The sequence below is a fragment of the Grammomys surdaster genome, unplaced genomic scaffold (genome assembly GCF_004785775.1).
Source record: "Grammomys surdaster isolate TR1022 unplaced genomic scaffold, NIH_TR_1.0 125849, whole genome shotgun sequence".
Classification (NCBI taxonomy): domain Eukaryota; kingdom Metazoa; phylum Chordata; class Mammalia; order Rodentia; family Muridae; genus Grammomys; species Grammomys surdaster.
In genome coordinates, this window is record NW_021620675.1 from 824,415 (window position 1) to 843,610 (window position 19,196).

The 19,196-nt window shown below is 45.2% G+C and overlaps 2 protein-coding genes and 1 non-coding gene across 6 annotated transcripts in view; 2 read left to right on the plus strand and 1 right to left on the minus strand.

The window, feature by feature from the left end:
* Positions 1–1,439, minus strand: part of Rnf115 (ring finger protein 115) — a 63,746-nt gene extending 62,307 nt beyond the window's left edge. The window contains exon 1 of one of the 2 annotated variants that reach the window (XM_028789726.1): positions 1,146–1,439. In XM_028789726.1, coding sequence (XP_028645559.1) covers positions 1,146–1,247 — 102 coding nt within the window. In that variant the 5' untranslated portion in view covers positions 1,248–1,439. The remainder of the gene's footprint in view (positions 1–1,145) is intronic. The other variant, XM_028789727.1, reaches the window with a different exon arrangement.
* A 135-nt stretch (positions 1,440–1,574) lies between these two features.
* Positions 1,575–17,255, plus strand: Polr3c (RNA polymerase III subunit C). 3 transcript variants are annotated; one of them, XM_028789794.1, is made up of 15 exons: positions 1,576–1,706; positions 3,350–3,515; positions 5,192–5,447; positions 5,545–5,730; positions 7,034–7,119; positions 10,422–10,526; positions 10,663–10,755; positions 11,576–11,656; positions 11,837–11,888; positions 12,630–12,690; positions 13,049–13,199; positions 14,025–14,126; positions 14,260–14,309; positions 14,755–14,904; positions 16,730–17,255. In XM_028789794.1, the coding sequence occupies exons 2-15, from the start codon at positions 3,369–3,371 to the stop codon at positions 16,809–16,811; spliced, it is 1,602 nt and encodes a 533-aa protein (XP_028645627.1). In that variant the 5' UTR covers positions 1,576–1,706; positions 3,350–3,368; the 3' UTR covers positions 16,812–17,255. The 3 variants fall into 3 exon arrangements, with proteins under 3 accessions (XP_028645629.1, XP_028645627.1, XP_028645628.1); XM_028789795.1 differs by lacking the exon at positions 1,576–1,706 and adding an exon at positions 1,816–1,907; XM_028789796.1 differs by lacking the exon at positions 16,730–17,255 and having other exon boundaries at positions 1,575–1,706; positions 14,260–14,324; positions 14,755–14,860.
* Positions 4,835–4,970, plus strand: LOC114640774. Its single transcript, XR_003714196.1, has one exon. It is a non-coding gene; the product is annotated as a small nucleolar RNA SNORA5 (small nucleolar RNA).
* Positions 17,256–19,196: the final 1,941 nt, after the last annotated feature.

Genomic DNA, 19,196 nt, shown 5'->3' on the forward strand with positions numbered 1-19,196 from the left:
CTCTTAAGAGTGCATTTAAAGCCAGGAATAGCAGTGCACACTTTTAATCCCAACACTATGAAGGCAGAAGCAGGCAGACCTCTGTGCGTTCTAGGCCAGCCTGATCCGAATAGCAAATTTCAGGACAGCCTACATGGTAAGACCCTGGCTCAAAAAGCAAGCAAACAAACAAAAAGATGCCATGTGTTCAAGATACCGTGATTATAAATTATGACATAGCCACTCGTTTTAAGAAGAAATCTCGCCACCTGCCAAGAAAAGGACTTATAATTGGGGGCGTTGGCACTGGCCAGCATGCTGCAGAAGCCTTTTCTTCTCAAAGCATAGCCCTACCTCTTTATTGGCTGACAGCCTGGCAGAACCAATTTCATATCAGAGAAAGCAATTCCAACATTCTGTCCTTTTTTTGTTTTCCTGAACAGAAAAAATGGAGGGGGTGGGCTAGGAAAGTGGAGCTAAAGACACTGGCAACGTGATATCCAAAATAAACTAAGTTGAAACAGTACGTCCTACCTTCTTCCCAAAGCCATTTCCTTCAATAGCAACAGGGAGCGCAGTCTGCAAGTCATTGGTACACTGCTGTTTTCACTTTCACAAGAACCCCAAAACCACTGAAAAACAAAATCTGCCTCTTCCCTGTTACCTTCCAAACCTCCTCTTTCTGTACTTCAACAAAACCTACTAAGGAGTCCTCAGCAATTTGCTATTTTGTCTCATTGAAGATGCAGAAGGGGGAGGGTCTGGTTGAGAAGTGGGAGGAAAAATAAGAGTAGGTGAAACGCAAAAACGGAGAGTACAGGGGATAGGTCATCGCGAAAAGAAGACAAGGAAGAGGACTACGAGCAAATTGGGCACAGATTTGGCTGAGAATTCACAGAGGAAGACAAAAAGATGGGGGTAGTTAGTATTAATGAGCGGAAGCGAAATGAGGGGCAGATTGGAGACGCGGAAATGAGGGCTAGGCAAGACCCTGGCCCTGATGCCTAGGGTTTGTGGCCAGGGCCCGGAGACAGCGGGCAGCAGAAACCGAGGACCGGTGTCAAGGGAATCGCGGGAATGCGGGCAGCTTAAGACCTAGCCAGTTTCCAGCCCTAGAGGCCAAGGACCTACGCGTCGCCCGAGAGCGAGACACACGGGGCTCTTACCGGTAGTTTGGGATTGACCTCGCCCTTACAAAAGTGGCAGAAGAAACGGTGCGCGGAGACAGCGGAACCAGCGTCCGCCCCCGCCGCCGAGGCCTCCGCCATGTTTCGCCTCCACCGAGAATGTCCGAAAGGGCGGCCGGCGGTCCCTCCCCAGGCCGCTACCTCCCGGGCTGCGGTCGCCACCGCCGTCACCGCCTCCGTTGGGCGGCCCGCCGCTCCAAGGCCCGCAAGGGTCACGTGAGTCAGCCCGGCCCCGAGAGGCCCGCCCGCCAGCGGCCGCGCGACCCGAGGCCCGCCTCCCCGCACCAAAGGCAGAGGAGAGCCCGCCCGCCGGCACCTTAGACAGCCCTGGCCGGTCCTCCAGCCTTCCAACGAGAGGAAAGAAAGAGCGTCTCCGGAAACCACAGATACTGTCGGCTAGAGCGGTCCGTGCCCTGACCCTTCCGCGTCCGCCTGGATGGTGCTCTACTTCCAAGAAGGGGCGATGGGCAGCTCCTAAGCTTAGGCTGCTGGCCTCGGGAGGATAACATTTGGAGCTTCTAAATTAGCACTGACCCTAAGGTTAGTGAAAACGCTGCCAGAATGAGGAGGCCCTGACTCAGGGCCAAGAAATAAAGTCCGGAACAGAAACTTGCATGAAGGGAGAGGAGCCAGGACATGCTTTCAAGGATGGCAACCGGTCTGAGGATGTTTCTCCAAAGACTTGTGGATAAGTGAAATAATCTTCTCTGCGACTCTGTGGCAAGAGAGACGAAAAATTAGGTTAGAAAAAGTTGGAGAAAGAGATGAATAATGGCAGGTAGCAGCTTGTGATAGGGAGGTAATTTATAAATCAACTACATCCATTTCTTTTTTTTTTTTTTTTTTTTTTTTTTTTTTTTTTTTTTTAAATTTTTATTTATTTATTATACGTAAGTACACTGTAGTTGTCTTCAGACACCCCACAAGAGGGCATCAGATATCATTACAGATGGTTGTTAGCCACCATGTGGTTGCTGGGATTTGAACTCATGACACATCCATTTCTGCTTGTGTCCCATTTGTCGTGATGTAAAAATTTAATATGGTTCTCAATGGAACATAACTTCATCTCCTAATTGAAATACTCTGTTAAGAAGCTCTTTTTTACTTTCTCTTTCTAAATCCTGGTTTATGACTTGGGAATGATACTTTGTACCACCACTGAGTCATGAGCCTTAGTTCTTTGTATCTATGACAGATTGCAAAGTTATTTACACTTCCCCTCCCCCTTTGCTTTTAGAGGTCTCACTCTGAACCAGATTTGCTTGGTATTTAATATGTAGCCCAGGGTGCTGGCCTTGAGTTTATGGCAGTCTTCTAGCCCTAGTGCTGGGATTTTTTTTTTTTTTTTTTTTTTTTGAGACAGGGTCTCATGTAGCCAGGCCGGTTTTGAACTCAATATGTAACCTTGAACTCCTGACCCTCCTACTTCCACCTCCTAAGTGCTGGAACTATAGGCATGCAGCACCATACCTGGCTTTAGAAATCAAATTTGAGCTGGGCAGTGGTGGCGCACACCTTTAATCCCAGCACTTGGGAGGCAGAGACAGGCGGATTTCTGAGTTCGAGGCCAGCCTGATCTACAGAGTGAGTTCCAGGACAGCTAGGGCTATACAGAGAAACCCTGTCTCGAAAAACCAAAAAAAAAAAAAAAAAGAAAAAAGAAAAAGAAATCAAATTGATGTCTAATTTTCCAGTTCTTTGTTTTGGTGGGTGGGTGGGTGTATCACCCAATCACCCACCAGAGTCTTGTTGTATAACATAAGCTGGCTTTGAACTCACTTTTTGCCCCAGATTGTCCTGGAACTATTGATTCTTGGGTTTGGCCTCCTGCATGCTAGAATTACAGGCAGTGTACACCATATCTGACCATAGCAATTACTAAATGACAACACATGAGGAATATCTTATGCTAGTTATATTGTACAAAGTCATTTTAAATGTTGCCGTAGTGTACTCACGGTTATCCTATGATTTACTGATAGATGCTGGATTGTTTCAGTTTGTCAGTGCCAGTATTGTGGAGAGAACTCATAGCATGTTTTTACTACATCCTTGGAACAAAGGATTCCAACTTAAAGTATTAAGGCAAATATATGCCTTAATATAAAGGTTTTGATGTATATTGTCAAGTTGCCCTCTAGGAAAAAACTATGTGAATTTATATTGTTGTTCTTTCCTAGTTCTGAGGCTCCGAGTGCAATGACTCAAGCAGAAATTAAACTGTGCTCTTTGTTGCTGCAAGAGCATTTTGGTGAGATTGTCGAAAAAATTGGAGTCCACCTAATCAGAACTGGGAGCCAGCCACTTAGAGTTATTGCCCATGACACAAAAGCATCACTGGACCAGGTATGTTTAGATAAGAGAGTCTACTCTCTTCAACTTCTTCAATTCATTTCCTTCGAGCACCTTTGAACAGTGGTACTCCTTCTCCTAGAAAGTATAACCAGAGAAAGTCTGCCCTATGGTCAGAACCATGGTGGGCGGGGTGGGGGTGTGGTCTTGTATTTAGGCCCCGGTGTACTGCTGCTCATCTCTGCTGTCCCCATGCCACACTCATTCATTCACAGTAAGTCTACTGAGTGCTGCCTTTCAGGAATAGAAATGATAGAAAAAGTCAGCTGTGATGTGAAAGATTTTTATTGCCATCCTGGCCAAGAATGTAGCTCAGTTGGTAGAGTGACTACATTGTAGTGACAATTTAGAGAGTTTGGTTTCTTTTTTTTTTTTTTTTTTTTTATATCTACTTTGCTCTTTTTTTTTAAGATTTATTTATTTATTTTATGTATATAAGTATACTGTAGCTGTCTTTGGACACACCAGAAGAGGGTGTTGGATCCCATTACAGATGGTTATTAGCCACCATGTGGTTGCTGGGATTGAACTCAGGACCTTTGGAAGAGCAGTCAGCACTCTTAACCACTGAGCCATCTCTCCAGCCCGAGAGTTTGGTTTCTTTAAAAACACAGAAATATTATAAGAATATATTTTTTTGTTTTGATCCCAGGTGTGTGGATATGGGGCTGCTTCGGACTGTCCACAGCAGCTGATTTGCCTCATGTTCTAGCAGAGGCATGGTTTTGCCAGCTATAGATAGGTTCTGTTACTGTGCAATGTCTGGGATTCTGGGAACTTTTCAGAGGATATATAAATGCTAGCCCCGATATGTGGGGTCGGTGGTTGTTGGTCGTTTGGGGAAGTTATGATTTACTAGTAGTGTGGTCAAAGAAGAAATGAAAGAAATTAAATTCAGGGATTTTCCTTATTCCTCCTTGGTTCTCTCTTATGTAGTGTTAGGGGGTGAAACCGGGTTGGGATGGTGGGAAGGGAGAATCAAGGGTGGGAAAAAGAAGAACCCACAAAGTAGCAAAAACTAGCTACACTGCATAGCATGTAGGATGTCCTGGTCTGATCTCCAATACTACATAAAACTAGTGTGATGATTTATGTCCATGATCCCGGCACTTAAAAGGAGGGGCTCAAAAGTTCAAGATCACCGTCAGCTACATAGCAAATATAAGGCTGTCCTGGGCTCCATGAGACCTGATTCAAAACAGAGAACTAGAAGATAAAGACTGGGCATAGTATGAAGATCATAGCAAAGAGTGTTCTTGATTTCCTGCACTGGCATTGGCTACACTAACCCGCAGAGGAAGTAAGATTCTATGTACAGTCAAGTCAAATTCAGTCCCTGCCCTGTCGTGGTGGGAACTGGCCTAGATGGCTGCCACAACAAGTTCTGCTGCTCATGGGCCCCAGGTCTCCTGTCCTGGGATCTGGGGATAAGTTTGGCTGCAGACATTATACTTTAAACATAGGAGTTCTCAGGGCAGACAAAAGGCAGGTCCTGTTGTTTCAACTCAGGCCCAGTTGCTTTAAGAAAAAAATTAAGAAAAGATTCACTAGACTCTTTGCTGGTGATATGATGCTTTCTAGGCTCTGGGAAGTATGCTGTGTTGCTAGCAGTGGTGAGCTATATAGTGTCAGGTCTTCCCTGCCTTCCATTTCCTTTGGTTCCTATCTAGGTGAAAAAAGCCCTTTGTGTCCTCATTCACCATAACCTGGTCATCTATCATGTGCATAAACGCGGTGTGGTGGAGTATGAAGCCCAGTGCAGCCGGGTACTGCGGATGCTTAGGTATCCCCGGTACATCTATACGACCAAAACGCTGTATGGTGACACTGGAGAGCTGATTGTTGAGGAGCTCCTGCTGAATGGCAAAATGACAATGTCGGCTGTTGTGAAGAAAGTAGCAGACCGACTCACGGAGACCATGGAGGGTCAGTACTGGATCTAAACTCTTAGCAAAGCCATAGGTCAGTTAGCTGCTCTATCATCTTAGGCCCTTCCACATCCCTCTTTCCTCCTATTCTACAGATGGCAAGACCATGGACTATGCTGAGGTGTCAAATGCATTTGTGCGACTGGCAGATACTCACTTTGTACAGCGCTGTCCCCTGGTTCCTGACACCAACAGTTCTGACCCTGGGCCACCACCGCCTGCCCCAACCCTTGTCATTAATGAAAAGGACATGTACCTAGTTCCCAAACTGAGCTTGATAGGTAAGGAATTTACATCCTGGAACTGATTTGCCTTAATTGGGGATTCTTCTTCACTGATTGTTATGTGAATGAACATCTTGACTGTTTGCCAGTTCCTTGCTATGTGCCAATCACGGTACTATGTAATAATGCAAAAGCTGTGAGCTGCCCAGAGGACATTAATCAGCCACATAGACATGTTATACAGGGGCTGGAGAGATGGCTCAGGTTAAGAGCACTGGCTGCTCTTCCACAGAACCCAGGTTCAATTCCCAGCACCCACATGGCAGCTCACAACTGTCTGTAATGTCTTTTCCAAGAGATCTGACTCTGTCACACATGCAGGCAAAATACCAATGTACATAAAATTTTTTAAAAACATGTTATATACTAATAAAAACTATGAAAGAGCTAGCTATTACAAAAATTATATAATGAGAGACTGGATTTGTGCAGGGATGAATGAAGGCTTATGTTTTTCTTTTTGGGGGGGGGGGAGTTGAGGTTTTTTTTTGGCAGGGGAGGGTTTTTTTTTTGTTTGTTTTTGTTTTTGTTTTTCAAGACAGGATTTCTCTGTATAGCCCAGGCTGTCCTGGAACTCACTCTGTAGACCAGGCTGCCTCTGCCTCCCAAGTGCTGGGATTAAAGGCGTGCGCCACCACCGCCTGGCTTATGTTTTTCTGAGAAAGTGGAATTTGATCTGGGTCTTGAAGCAGAAGTAGGACCTACCTAGTGAAGTGACAGAAGGTGGGTATTTTTTTAAGGCTAGTTGTAGTAAGAAAAGGGAATAAAGCATTAGAGAAAGTGAAAGGTCAGAGTTGCAGCAAGGGGAGCAAAGTTCCAAAAAGCCTGGGAGAAGGCTAGAGAGGGGAGGACCAGATAAACACCAGGTAAACAGGGCATTGCAGGGCATCTGTTCTCTAACTTGAGAACAAAGGAAGACTACTCAGATGTTAAGCAGGAAAGTCACGTGGTCTGATTTACATTGTAAATTGTCTAATAGGCTGAAAGCCGAGGACAAAGGCAAATAGAGACAGACTATTGAAAAAGTAGATCCAGAAGCAGTAAGAATACAGGCATCAAGAACATCTTCGTGCTAACCTGCACGTGTGAGAGCATGGGACCAAGTGGTGCCACTGCATGCATGGGAGCATGGTGCTGCAGTCCCTGAAAGGCAAACTAGGAGGAGAAGCAGCTCCTCAGCCTCCTAAACAGCTCCTAAAACAGGCAGCTACAGATGTCTTTGAGATGAAGAGGCACCAGCTTTGCTTCCTGCTATCATATGATATATATAGTCTAATTGTTCAGTTATTTTGTTTGGCAGGAAAAGGTAAGAGGAGGAGATCATCTGACGAAGATGCTACTGGAGAGCCCAAGGCCAAGAAACCCAGATACACAGATAACAAGGAGGTAATGGGGCTTCCTGATTAGCAGTTCTCACCCTAGAGCAGTCCAGAAATAGCCCTCAGATAACAAGCTCCGATCGAACCTAAGTGTTCCTGTCTAAGTAGTAGTAAGACTAGGAACTTCAGTCCATTGGTCAGGAGCAGACCAATGAGGACAGAATGTTCCTGCTGTGTCTGCCCACTTCTCCTGCCCCCTTTATAGTGAGGAACACTGAGAACTCCTGGGAGTTCTGGGACTCTCATGGAAGGAAGGCTCCATTTCCCTTCTGAGCCTTAGCTTATTTCACTAAATAATTATCCTAAATTATTCAAAAGAGAAAGCAGGGCTGGGTGTGGTGTGCATTCCTTTAACTCCAGCACTTGGGATGCAGAGGCAGGAGGATCTCTGTGAGTTCAAAGCCAGCCTGGTCTACATAATACAGTGATTCTCAACCCTTGGGCCACAACCCCTTTAGGGTTGAACAGCCCACAGGGATCACCTAAGACCACCAGAAAACACAAAAACTTTCATTATGATTCATAACAGTAGCAAAATTACAGTTATGAAGTTGCAACAAAAAATAAATTTATGGTTGAGGGTCACCATAACACAAGAAACTGTGTTAAAAGGTCACACTGTTAGGAAGGTTGAGAACAACTAGCATAGTGAATTCCAGGCCAGCCAAGACTACATAGTGAAACATTGTCTCAAAAAAAAAAAAAAAACCAAAAACCCGGGGTGGGGGGTCTGTCTGGGGGAGGCTTTAGCTGGGGACGTAGCCCAGTTGGTACATTGCTTGCAGCATGCAGGAATCGCTAGGTTTGATTCCCCAGGACCAAGTAAAAGCAGAAATGGTGCCCAGTGTGATGACCTATGCCTTTAACTGCAACACTTGGAAGGCAGAAACTAGCAGATTTTTGTGAGTTGGAGGCTAGCCTGGTCTACAGAGTGAGTTCCAGGATAACCAGGGCTACATAGTAAGGCCCTGTCTCAAACAAAGCAAACCAAAAATGGCACTACATAGCTATAATTCTGGGACTCAGAAGATAGAATCAAGAGAATCAGAAGTTATCCTTGACTACAAAGTAAGTCTAAAGCCAGCCTGGGTGACATGAAACCCTGTTCCCCAAAAAAACAACAAACAAATGGGTTGATTTTTTTTTTTTTTTTTAAGCTATGCTATCAACTCCTAACAATCCTTTTCCCTCACGCTGCTGAAATTACAGGCAGGTATAGATCATGTCTGCCTTGTTACGTGGATGCTAGGAGCCAAACTCAGATGGTTGCACAACAAATGACTTTAACTACTGAGCCGTCTCTCCAGCCCCCAGAACTGTCATCTTTTGGCAGCACTTCAAAACTCTTCTCAGTGGTCTCCCTTCTTGCCTTCTTCCTCGTTTAGCGGCCAGAGTTACTTTTTAGCTAGATGTAGTGGTAAATGCCCATAATCCCAGCACTTGGAAGGTAGAAGCAGGACGAGCCAAAGTCCGTGGTCACCCTCAATTACCTAGTAAGTTTGATGCCAGCTGAGCTTCCTGACACCCTATCTTAAAAAAAAAGAAAAAGAAAGCTAATCCAGAAACATGATCTATCAGGTGTGTTTAATCTTCAGGCCCAGCAGAAATCCCCAGGAAGATCCCTGGGGCTCACCAGCCATCCTGGCCTACTTGGTAAATTCAAGCCCAAGGAAAGATCCTATCTCAAAAAATAAAGAAAAGTAGATGTCTAGGGTCTCGAGAGGTGGCTTAGCTGTTAAGAGCACCTCCTCTTCTTTTTTTTTTGAACCTAAGGAAAAACTCTGTAGTTGGGTCCTTTATTTCTTTTATACACTAGGCCATGAATTCGTATGGAATGGGCTCCAGCAGCTCGGGCTCTTTCCCAGTAGTCCTCACAAAGTGTGCTTCTCTGGGTGGTGCAGGCTGGCGCTTCAGCTGAACCCAGGTGCCCTTCCCTTTGGCTTCCTTTTTCTTCTGATCGTTCTCCTTCACCCGCTTCAGAAAGCTGTCTCTGCTCTTCGAGTGTTTAATGGAGCACCTCCTCTTCTTCCAGAAGACCAAAGCTTGGTTCTTAGCACCTATGTCTGTAATTCCAGCTCCAAGAGATCCAACACCTTCTGGGCATCTTGGGGCCTCTGCACACATGTGTCACAAATGCATACATAATATGAATTAAAGAAAAATCTTACCGGGCTAGAGAGATGATTGAGCAGTTAAGAGTACTTGTTCTTGCAGAGGACCCAAGTTCAATTTAAACACCGTAACTCTAGTCCTAGGGGATCTTATATCCTCTTCTGAATGAATCCACAGGCACCAAGCGTGTCCCTGGTGCAGATACATGTGTGTACACAATCACACAGATGAGTAAAATCAAAAGGAAATCACTTTGGTTGGGTATGGTGGTGCGCACCTTTAATTCTAGCATTCAGAAGGCAGAGGCAGGTGATCTCTGAATTTGAGGCTACCCTGGTCTACGTAGTACATTCCAGGACAGCCAGAGCTATGTAGAGAGACTGTCTCACAACAACAACAACAAAAAAGTAGACATTTAGCTGGTCATGGTGTGTCACAAAGCTCTAATCTCTGTTCTTAGGTAAATTGAGAAACTGTCCTATTATGTCACGTACTTCAAAACAGTCAAGTAAGATCAGGATTCAGAATTATCCTCCGAGCTTAGCCACAAGGAGGCCCTTGAGAACAGAGGTGGAAGAGGAATACCGGTAACAACTGAAATTTCATACAGAGGTGGCTGAGCAAAGCCCGAGGGGGTATATCCAGGATGGATGGCTGAGGCAGGACAGCAGCGGAGGGGAAGAGAAGCAGGGAAGCATGGGGTGGAAGGAGAAGCCTTGGCCTGAGCAGGGTAAAGGCTGATGAGCAGAACAGTACAGGAGCGGTTGCAGCTTCAGAGGACAGGAAGCAAACGATCTGGATCCTGAGACCCAGGAGGAGGACGTGATCTAAAACAGCAGTGTGGCCCTTGCCCTTAGGTAAAAGGACAAACATTCCCCTGGGGGAGAGAGAAAAAGGAAAGTGGGGGATGGTGAAGGTGCTTCCTCAAAGTTGAATGAGTTCTGGCCTCTATTAGAGGAAAGGAGGTATCAAATGAGAGATTGGAGAGTAATGGAGAAGAATTAACTGAGGAAGAAGGTGACTTCGTGGAACCTGAAGTTAGACTTTGTTGGGACACATTACTCCACACTCTTGAATGCCTTTTCTCTGACCCATTTAATTGCTACAGTGTGACAAAACAAGTGGAGCTTTACCATGTAAATGCACTGGGGATGGCTGGTGCTGCAGCTCACTGCCTCGATATCCTCCTCTCCCCAGCCCACACCAGATGATGGGATTTATTGGCAAGTCAACCTCGACAGGTTCCACCAGCACTTCCGTGACCAAGCAATTGTGAGCGCAGTGGCAAACCGAATGGACCAGGTAATATCCACATGGGCCAGCCAGTGTTGAGCAAGGAATAAGGTGGGACTTTCAGATGGTTGTCAGATGTGGCCACTGGCCCAGGGCCAGAGCCAGAGGCAGCAGCAGTGTATTCTGAGTTGTCTGAATTTTTCAGACAAGCAGCGAGATTGTGCGGACAATGCTGCGGATGAGTGAGATTACCACGCCCTCTAGTGCCCCGTTTACTCAGCCACTGTCCTCCAATGAGGTATGATTCAGGTTGGGGGGGGGGGGAGTTGTTTTGTTTTGGTCTTTCTGTGCAGCCTTTGGCTCTCCTCGAAATCACAGAGCTCCACTCGCCCCTGCCTCCCAAGCGCTGAATTTACAGGTCTGCACCACCATGCCTGGTTTAGCTTCATATTTTTGTGCTAGCTTTCCAATAGATGTATTATATTAGTTATTAGACATAACTTCTAGGGTTATGTTGATGCCTGTGCCTTGTGGGGGAAAGGAGGTTTTTGTTGCTTCGAGTGGGGCAGGAATTTCTCGGAAATGTTAAGCACTGAAATGTTTGGCCACTTTAGAATCCAGCTTTTAAAAATGTTAAGCCATGGAGACTAGAGAGATGGCTCAGCTGTTAAGAGCTCTGGCTGTTTAGAACTCACTATGTAGACCAGGCCCCAAACACAGAGATCTACCTGCCTCTGCCTCCCAAGTTCTGGGATTAAAGGTGTGCAACCTTCTTGGCCTTTGTTTTACTCTTATAAACAATGATACTATGAATATTTTTTTAAGATTTATTTATTTAATGTATGCGAGTACACTGCAGCTGTCTTCAGACACACCAGAAGAGGTCATCAGATCCCATTACAGATGGTTGTGAGCCACCATGTGGTTGTTGGGAATTGAACTCAGGACCTCTGTAAGAACAGTCAATACTCTTAACCTTTGAGCCATGTCTCCAGCCCATGAATGTTTCTTAAATGCTTTTACATTTTTGAAATCTAAACTTAGAACCTCTTGTTTCAGTCACATTCAGCAATTCCTCATCCCTGGTCCCGCTCCCAGCATCTCCTTCTGTCCAACAGGTTTTCCGATCCCTGCCCGTCGGATATAACGTCTCTAAGCAGGTTCTCGACCAGTACCTCACACTGCTGGCAGATGACCCAGTAAGTCTCTTTTCCCTTAGCCTGATCAAGTTTATCTCCTATAGCCTTCTTGTCTACTTAGCCATCCCAGACCAAATCCCATCACCCAGCAGGAAAGCTACCTGCTTCAGACTCTTGACCAGATTTGCCCTGTGGGAAAGAGAAGTATGCAGTTAACACCATTCACTCTCTTCTTCACAGCTAGGATTTATTGGGAAGTCTGGCGACAGTGGCGGAGGAATGTATGTCATCAGTATCCTTCCCAGTTGCCTGCTCTGTCAGGACCCCCGAGTTAGGGAGCAGGGGCAGGGGGCCTAGGGAAGATTTTGGTTTTTTGTTGAGACAGTCTTTGTACCCCAGCCTGGCCTTGAACTCACTGTGTAGCCTAGAAGTTGGCAGTAAAGCCCTGATCCTCCTGCCTTTACCTCCCAAGTGCTGGGTTAGAGACATGTGCCACCACAAGAAAAGATTGTCAATGCTTAATATACTAAACGAGTTTTTAAAATGAACTTTCTATTCAGTTTTCTGTGAATTTTCAGTGAGTTACATTAATGAAAATAAAAAAGGCTTCGCCTGTCACTCAGTAACACCACACTTAGTGTTCAGGTTCTGGGCCAGATCAGCAGCATTGTGACAGAGAGGAAGAGGGTGGGGGCGGGGCAGGGAGATAAGAAAGGGAAGTAGCAGGGGAGAGACCAGTGTGATGGTAAGTGTTTATAATCAGAGCAGTTTAGGGCCTGAGGCAAAAAAGTTGAATGTTCAAGTCAATCTGGGCTACATAGCAAGACCCTGTCTCAAAAAAGAAAAGATTAAAAAAAAGTTTACTTAAGCAAACCCTTACAAATGTTAATATACTTATATCTCATACATAAAATGTAAAAAGGAAAATAGCAGCTAATTTTTAGTTTTAAATTAGGAATTTAGTCATGAAACTAAGGTAATAGTGATTACCAGATTAAACCATTTCTAAGCATCCTTAATCCTCTGCCTAAAGACCTCCATAAGGCATTAGCATCCCTAGCCACTGCAACACTGGAGTCTGTCATCCAGGAGAGGTAAGAGGCTCACTGGTTGGGGGTTGGGCTCAGACACTTCCTATCCACACCCCACCAAACAAGTAATTTGGTTTTTATGGCATACCCTACCACACTTGGTCTCATCTTCTCATAAAGTGAATTCCTAGTTAGGCAAATTAACCAGCCACCCTAAAGCTCTATAGTACAAGCACTGTGTCACTCTAAGGAGTAGACATCTGGTAACAAGAGGAACCATGCTACCACCAACCTCCCTCCGGCACTGTGGAAGAACGGATGCTGTTTTCTTCTCAGGTCCTGACTCCACATGTGGACTAGGACCTCCACACTCTGGGACTAGGAGCTAGAACATGCCAGGTGCTTCTCTGTCCCTTCCCAGGTTCGGGTCCCGCTGTGCCAGGATATTCCGTCTGGTATTGCAGAAGAAGCACCTGGAGCAGAAGCAGGTGGAGGACTTTGCGATGATTCCTGCAAAGGAGGCAAAGGATATGCTGTACAAGATGCTCTCTGAAAACTTCATGTTACTGCAGGTGACCACGGGGCCTCACTTGGCAAGGCTGACCTCGGAAGTACAAACCCGGAGGAAGTCAGTCTGGGTCCCCAGACAGACACTACAGCCACCTCTGAAACAGAAAAAAGATTAACACAGACTTAGCAAATCCTTGAAGGATCATGTAGACTTCAACTGGCCTGTCCGAGAGACAGACAGAGCACACCAATAAATCAGCTCACAATTCTAACTTTCCTGCCCTTTCTAGCCCCCAACCCATTCTTCCTGACCTTTCTCGGCCTTAAATCTTTAATAGAGTAACTTGATCAGCATAGCGTGGATCCTGTAGATCTATATTGAGGACCCTTTGAGGAAGTAGGTTGAGTGGATTTTGGAGTCAATCCACCACACAAGTCAACTACCATCATCTTCATATCTGTAAAATGGTGGTGGTTGCTGATAAAAAAAAACAGTGTGGTTCGGACTAACCATGGTAATGCACACATAGGACTCAGTACTAGGAGAGTAAGGCTGGAGGATTGAAAATCCAAGTATCACACTGTCCCAGTTATTAATAAAGTCTACTTGGAAAAATCAAATACAATCCACCTACACCTAGCATGTGTAGAATTTGCTCAGTAGGTGTTAGTTGCCTTTCCTTTCTCTGACCAAGGATGCTGATAGATAAACAATTGGATGGAAACTGGGCAGCCTGCTTCATGTGGCTGAATATGTCATAAACAAAGCCCCTGATTGGCTAGGAAGGAAAGAAGTATCAGGCTTGACAGTACCAGGTGGATGAGTGTTTATTTTGCCCATTCCAAATAACAGTACAATTTCTCTTTTTATTTCTGTGGACAAACAGGAAATTCCTAAAACGCCAGACCACGCCCCATCCAGGACCTTCTATCTGTACACTGTGAATGTGCTGTCAGCTGCCAGAATGCTGTTGCACAGGTGCTATAAGGTAACATGTGGGCCTCCTCCCTGTTCCTTCACACAGAACTCACCCTTCTACCTCCTTAGCCCACTCTACCCAAGTCACATAAACAGAACAAACAGAACAGCGTGCATCTCTGGTCTGTCTTCTCTTTCCTTAGAGCATAGCCAACTTGATAGAAAGGCGGCAATTTGAAACAAAGGAGAACAAGTGAGTGCAGCCTCCGTGAGTCATGTTCAGTTTTGGTTTGGGGTTTTTATGCTGATCCAATAACTAAAAGAATACGTCTGCTTCTTGACCTAGAACCTGTGGGCCCCAGTGCCCACATTAACAATTCGTTAACATTTCCAGGGTCCAAAGCCAGAGGGAAAACTTGCTATAGAAATGGCAATACCCAGTCTAGTTGCACTGAGTCATAGCTTTGGCTTAACCATGCCTTAGTTTACCCTTGCTGACTATTCCCCCAGTTAAATTAGCTTGCAGATTTATGAGGCATGTGCTTGAACCCGGAGTGTAAGTGCTGCTGAGAGACAATGAATGTTTCAGGAACAAAGTTCTACTTGTAACTAAGTTTATGAAACATGTCTTTAGATGAAAGATAGAAAGGGCAAAAGAAAGTTAAGGAGCATCCCTCAGAGCTGTGTCTGTCTGATAGGCGGCTTCTGGAAAAGTCTCAGCGGGTGGAAGCCATCATGGCGTCGATGCAGGCCACGGGCGCAGAGGAGGTGCAGCTGCAGGAGATCGAGGAGATGATCACAGCCCCCGAGCGGCAGCAGCTGGAGACACTGAAACGCAACGTTAACAAGTAAGCTCCGCAAGTCCAGACCTGCACTGGCATGGCCTTTCAAACAAATACAGCTTCACAGTCTCACCTCCTCCACCTTAACGTGAGCAAACCTGAGGACAGCATCGTCTCCCCTAGCCTGACTGAGAGAATTGAACCTGCCAGGAGTGATGGCACATGCTTTTAATCCCAGTGCTCAGGAGACTTAGATCTCTGAGTTTTGGGACAGCCAGGGAGACCCTGTCTCAAGAGTATGAAACCTGCCTGTTTTTCTAGGTCAGCAGTTCTGAGGCCATCATGCTTGTGTATAATCTCATTCACACTTTACTTCAGTCTCAAGTGTGGCATTCCATCTTGGTCCTTGCACAGACTTTCATTACCTCTTGCCTTGAACTTTGCAATTACCTCATCCTACAAACCATGTATCACAGTGCATTCAAGGTAGGGGTGTGTGTGTGCAAGCACACACATGCCATGCATGTGGAGGTTATTCTGGGACTCAGCCTCGGGTCCTCACACTTGGATGGCAGGCATTTACCCACTGGCCCATCTCCCCAGCCCCCAAGCTGTTTATTGTCCTAAAAGTGATGACTGGCAAGAGCATCACTCTCCTAGCTAAAGTGACTTATTGCTTCCTTGCATGTGTGTGTTTGTTTGTTTATTTATCCTTTGGTTTGGGAAGGGGTTATGTTTTTGACTAAAGGTCTCATAGTCTACACTAGCTTTGAAATTATTCTATTGCTCGAACCACCTCCACCCCCAAAGTGCTAGGATCACAGATGTCTATCACCACAGCTTGCTGAGACAGTTTATTGGTTTATTTTTTTTACAATATGAAATCCAAATTCATTACTGTGCCATGGGGCCTTTCACAGTTTCATAGCAGTGGGCTTCCACTTTTATTTCCTTTACTCATCAATGGGGACTATGTAAATTTATTAGTTCTGGTGATTATTTTTATGGGTTCCTAGAGATTTTCTATGTCACTTGTGAATAGTTCTACTTCACAATCTGGATTTCTCTCTTGCCTAATTGCCTTGTCTAGCACCTTGGTTAGAAGGCATTGAAGGACATCTTGGCTTTGCTCCTCATCTAAGGAGGAAAACTGAGTGTTTCAGCATTAAGTGTAGTGATCTGTGCTGCGGTTCTGTGTCTTCACTGAATTTTATCAGAGTGTGGAAGTCCCTTCCTCTTCCCAATTTTTTTTTTAGGTTTTTTTGAGACAGGGTTTCTCTGTGTAGTCCTGGCTGTCCTGGAACTCACTCTGTAGACCAGGCTGGCCTCAAACTCAGAAATCCGCCTGCCTCTGCCTCCCAAGTGCTGGGATTAAAGGCGTACGCCACCACTGCCCGGCAAAGCTTTATTTATTTATATGAATACACTGTCACTGTCTTCAGACACACCAGAAGAGGTCATCAGATCCCATGACAGATGGTTGTGAGTCACCATGTGGTTGCTGGGAATTGAACTCAGGACTTCTGGAAGAACAGTCAGTGCTCTTAACCGCTGAGCCATCTCTCCAGCCTTCCTCTTCCCAATTAGCACCAACTCTCTGACTGCTCGTGGCTGTAAAGCTGTCTGCCCTTTGCCTCTACTTTTCCTGTTCTTTCCCATGCTGTTCTTTCTCATGGTTGCATGTGAAACTTTAACACTGTCTTTGTAGCCTCAGGAGCTCCATGGCACCTGGCTTGGGAGGGATGTAATGGAATTATCTACCGGGTAACTCACCTTCCATCTGCTCAGGGATAAACAGGCAATTCTGTGTGGTCACACTCAGCCCAGCCTCCAGTCTTGGATGTGCTAATGAGCACTGACCCCAGGCAATTGCTTTCACTCTTTCCCTCAGGTTGGATGCCAGCGAGATCCAGGTAGATGAAACCATCTTCTTACTGGAATCATACATTGAGAGCACCATGAAGAGACAGTGACCCAGAAGAAGCAATGCTGGGATCAAACTCAGGGCCTGTCACATGCTAGTCAACTGATGTACCACTGAGCCATATCCCCAACCAGAAACCAGCATCCTTCTCAAAAGATCTAGGAGATGGAAAAGAAGAAGAAGGTGCTTGGATGCATTCTTTGCAGTGATTTTTTTTTTTTTAATGTTTTTTTCGAAACGGGGTTTTCTTTGTATAGCCCTGGCTGTCCTAGAACTCACTTTGTAGACCAGACTGGCCTCGAACTCGGAGGATCCTCCAAGTGCTGGGATTGAAGGCGTACACCATGATCAGCTTCACTGAAGATTCTAGTACTGGCTCCCTGTTCCTGTCTTTCCCAGATGCTCATGATATACCTGAAAGAGTATATTCTCCTCTCATCAAATCCTCACAGTATGATAAATCTTTTAAATAAATGAGAACACTCATAAATTATATGTATCTATTTTTATCAAGAAGTCAGCTAGGGGTCAGCGAGATGAGTTACTGGCATGAGAACCTGAGTTCAGATGCTCAGTACCCACATAAAATCTGGGTGTGATGCTGGGGGCCCTAACCCTGGGAAATGGTCATATCTCTAAAACAAATTGATGAGTTTCTGGTTCAGTGAGACCCTTTCTCAACAAATAAGGCAAAGGGCCAGCAAGATAGATGACTCAGTGGATAAGGGAACTTGCCACGAAAGCTGATGACCCAGCTCCAGAACCCATATAGTAAAAGAGAAAAAACTCCTAACAAATTGTCTCCTAACCTCTCTTTGGGCACCACGGCACACATAGACATGCGCACATACACACAAATGTAAAATAGTAAGACAGGAAGTAATCAAGGAAGACACCCAGCTCTTAGCTTCTAATCTGGACACACATGTACACACCCATATAATGTGTACATACACCACACATACAGAAGAAGTCCACCAAAGCTGGGCATGAAGACATATACCTGTGATCCCACCAATAAGGAAGCTAAGATGGGAGATTACTGCAAGCTCAAGGTCATCTTGGGCCTTTTGATGAGTTTCAGGCTACTGTGGGCAATAGAGTGAGAACTTGTCTTAACGAAACACAAATTGGGCTGGAGAGATGGCTCAGTGGTTAGAAGCACTGACTGCTCTTCCAGAGGTCCTGAGTTCAATTCCCAGCAACCACATGGTGGCTCACAACCATCTGTAATGGGATCTGATGCCCTCTTCTGGTGTGTCTGAAGAGAGCAATGGTGAACACATAAATAATCTAAAAAAAAAAAAAACCACAAATTAAGTCAGCCAAGCCCATGTTGAAACACCCCTGAATTAGTTACTCTTATGATAAAATATCATGACCAAGGAACTTGGAGAAGACCCTTATCTGGCCTTACAGTCCCAGAGTAACCAAGCCAGCTCAATCAGTCAACAGGTTCTCCAGGGCAGGAGTGAGGATTAAAGAGAAACAGACAATTAGACAACACTAGCCAGTTCTGAGGCTGAGGTGGGTTTATTTTTTCCCAATCTGCTTTTATACCATTTTAATTACATGCAGGTAATAAGGCCAGTTCTAAGTTAAGGAACAAGCAAGACAACACAAATAGTCAAGGAACAAGCAAGGCAGTAAACAAAGTTCCAAGATCACTGTTTCTAAGGGCTTCTCAGAATGACCAAGATATCTGAGCCTACTTCCCTGTCCTAGCACAAGACATTCTTGTCTGAAGCCTACTTCTTTGTTCTAGCCCCAAATCAGATTTTGGCCTGAGCTTATTTCTGAGTCCTGTCCCATTATCCGATTCCTGCCAAGTGGCCCCAGAAGCTGTCTGCACAGGTTCAGAGTCCAAGATTGTGGAATGAAGGCCTGGTGGCAGGAACCGGAAGCCTACCCCAGTGACATCCTCCAGCAAGGCCACACTTCCTAATCCTCCCAAATAGTGCAATCAATCGGGAATCAAGTGTTCAAATGCACAAGGGAAGCTGTGAACTATCACAGTCTCTCAAATTTCTTCCTAAGCAACAATTACATTTGCAAACTTCTATGCCCATTTCACTGAGTTGTAATGTGTAACAAGTGCACACAGTGTACAGAATAACGGACTGCTGTTGGAGGAAGTAAAATACTCTTCTCTTTGGGGCTCTTTGTCATTGGTTTTGAGTTTTGTTTTGTTTTTTTTTTTGTGACAGGGTCACAAAACCCTGTATAAACCCTATATAGCTAGGCTAGCCTGAAACACACTGTAGAGACCAGGCTGGCCTCAAACTTGAACAATCTTCCAGCTTCTGCTTCACAAATACTAGGATTAAAACATACACTGCACACCCAGCAAGAAAACCAATAAGAATCCATTGGAGAAAACTAAGTTTTCTTTGTACACACTGATCAACTGTGATAGCTTCCATGTTAAGGATGG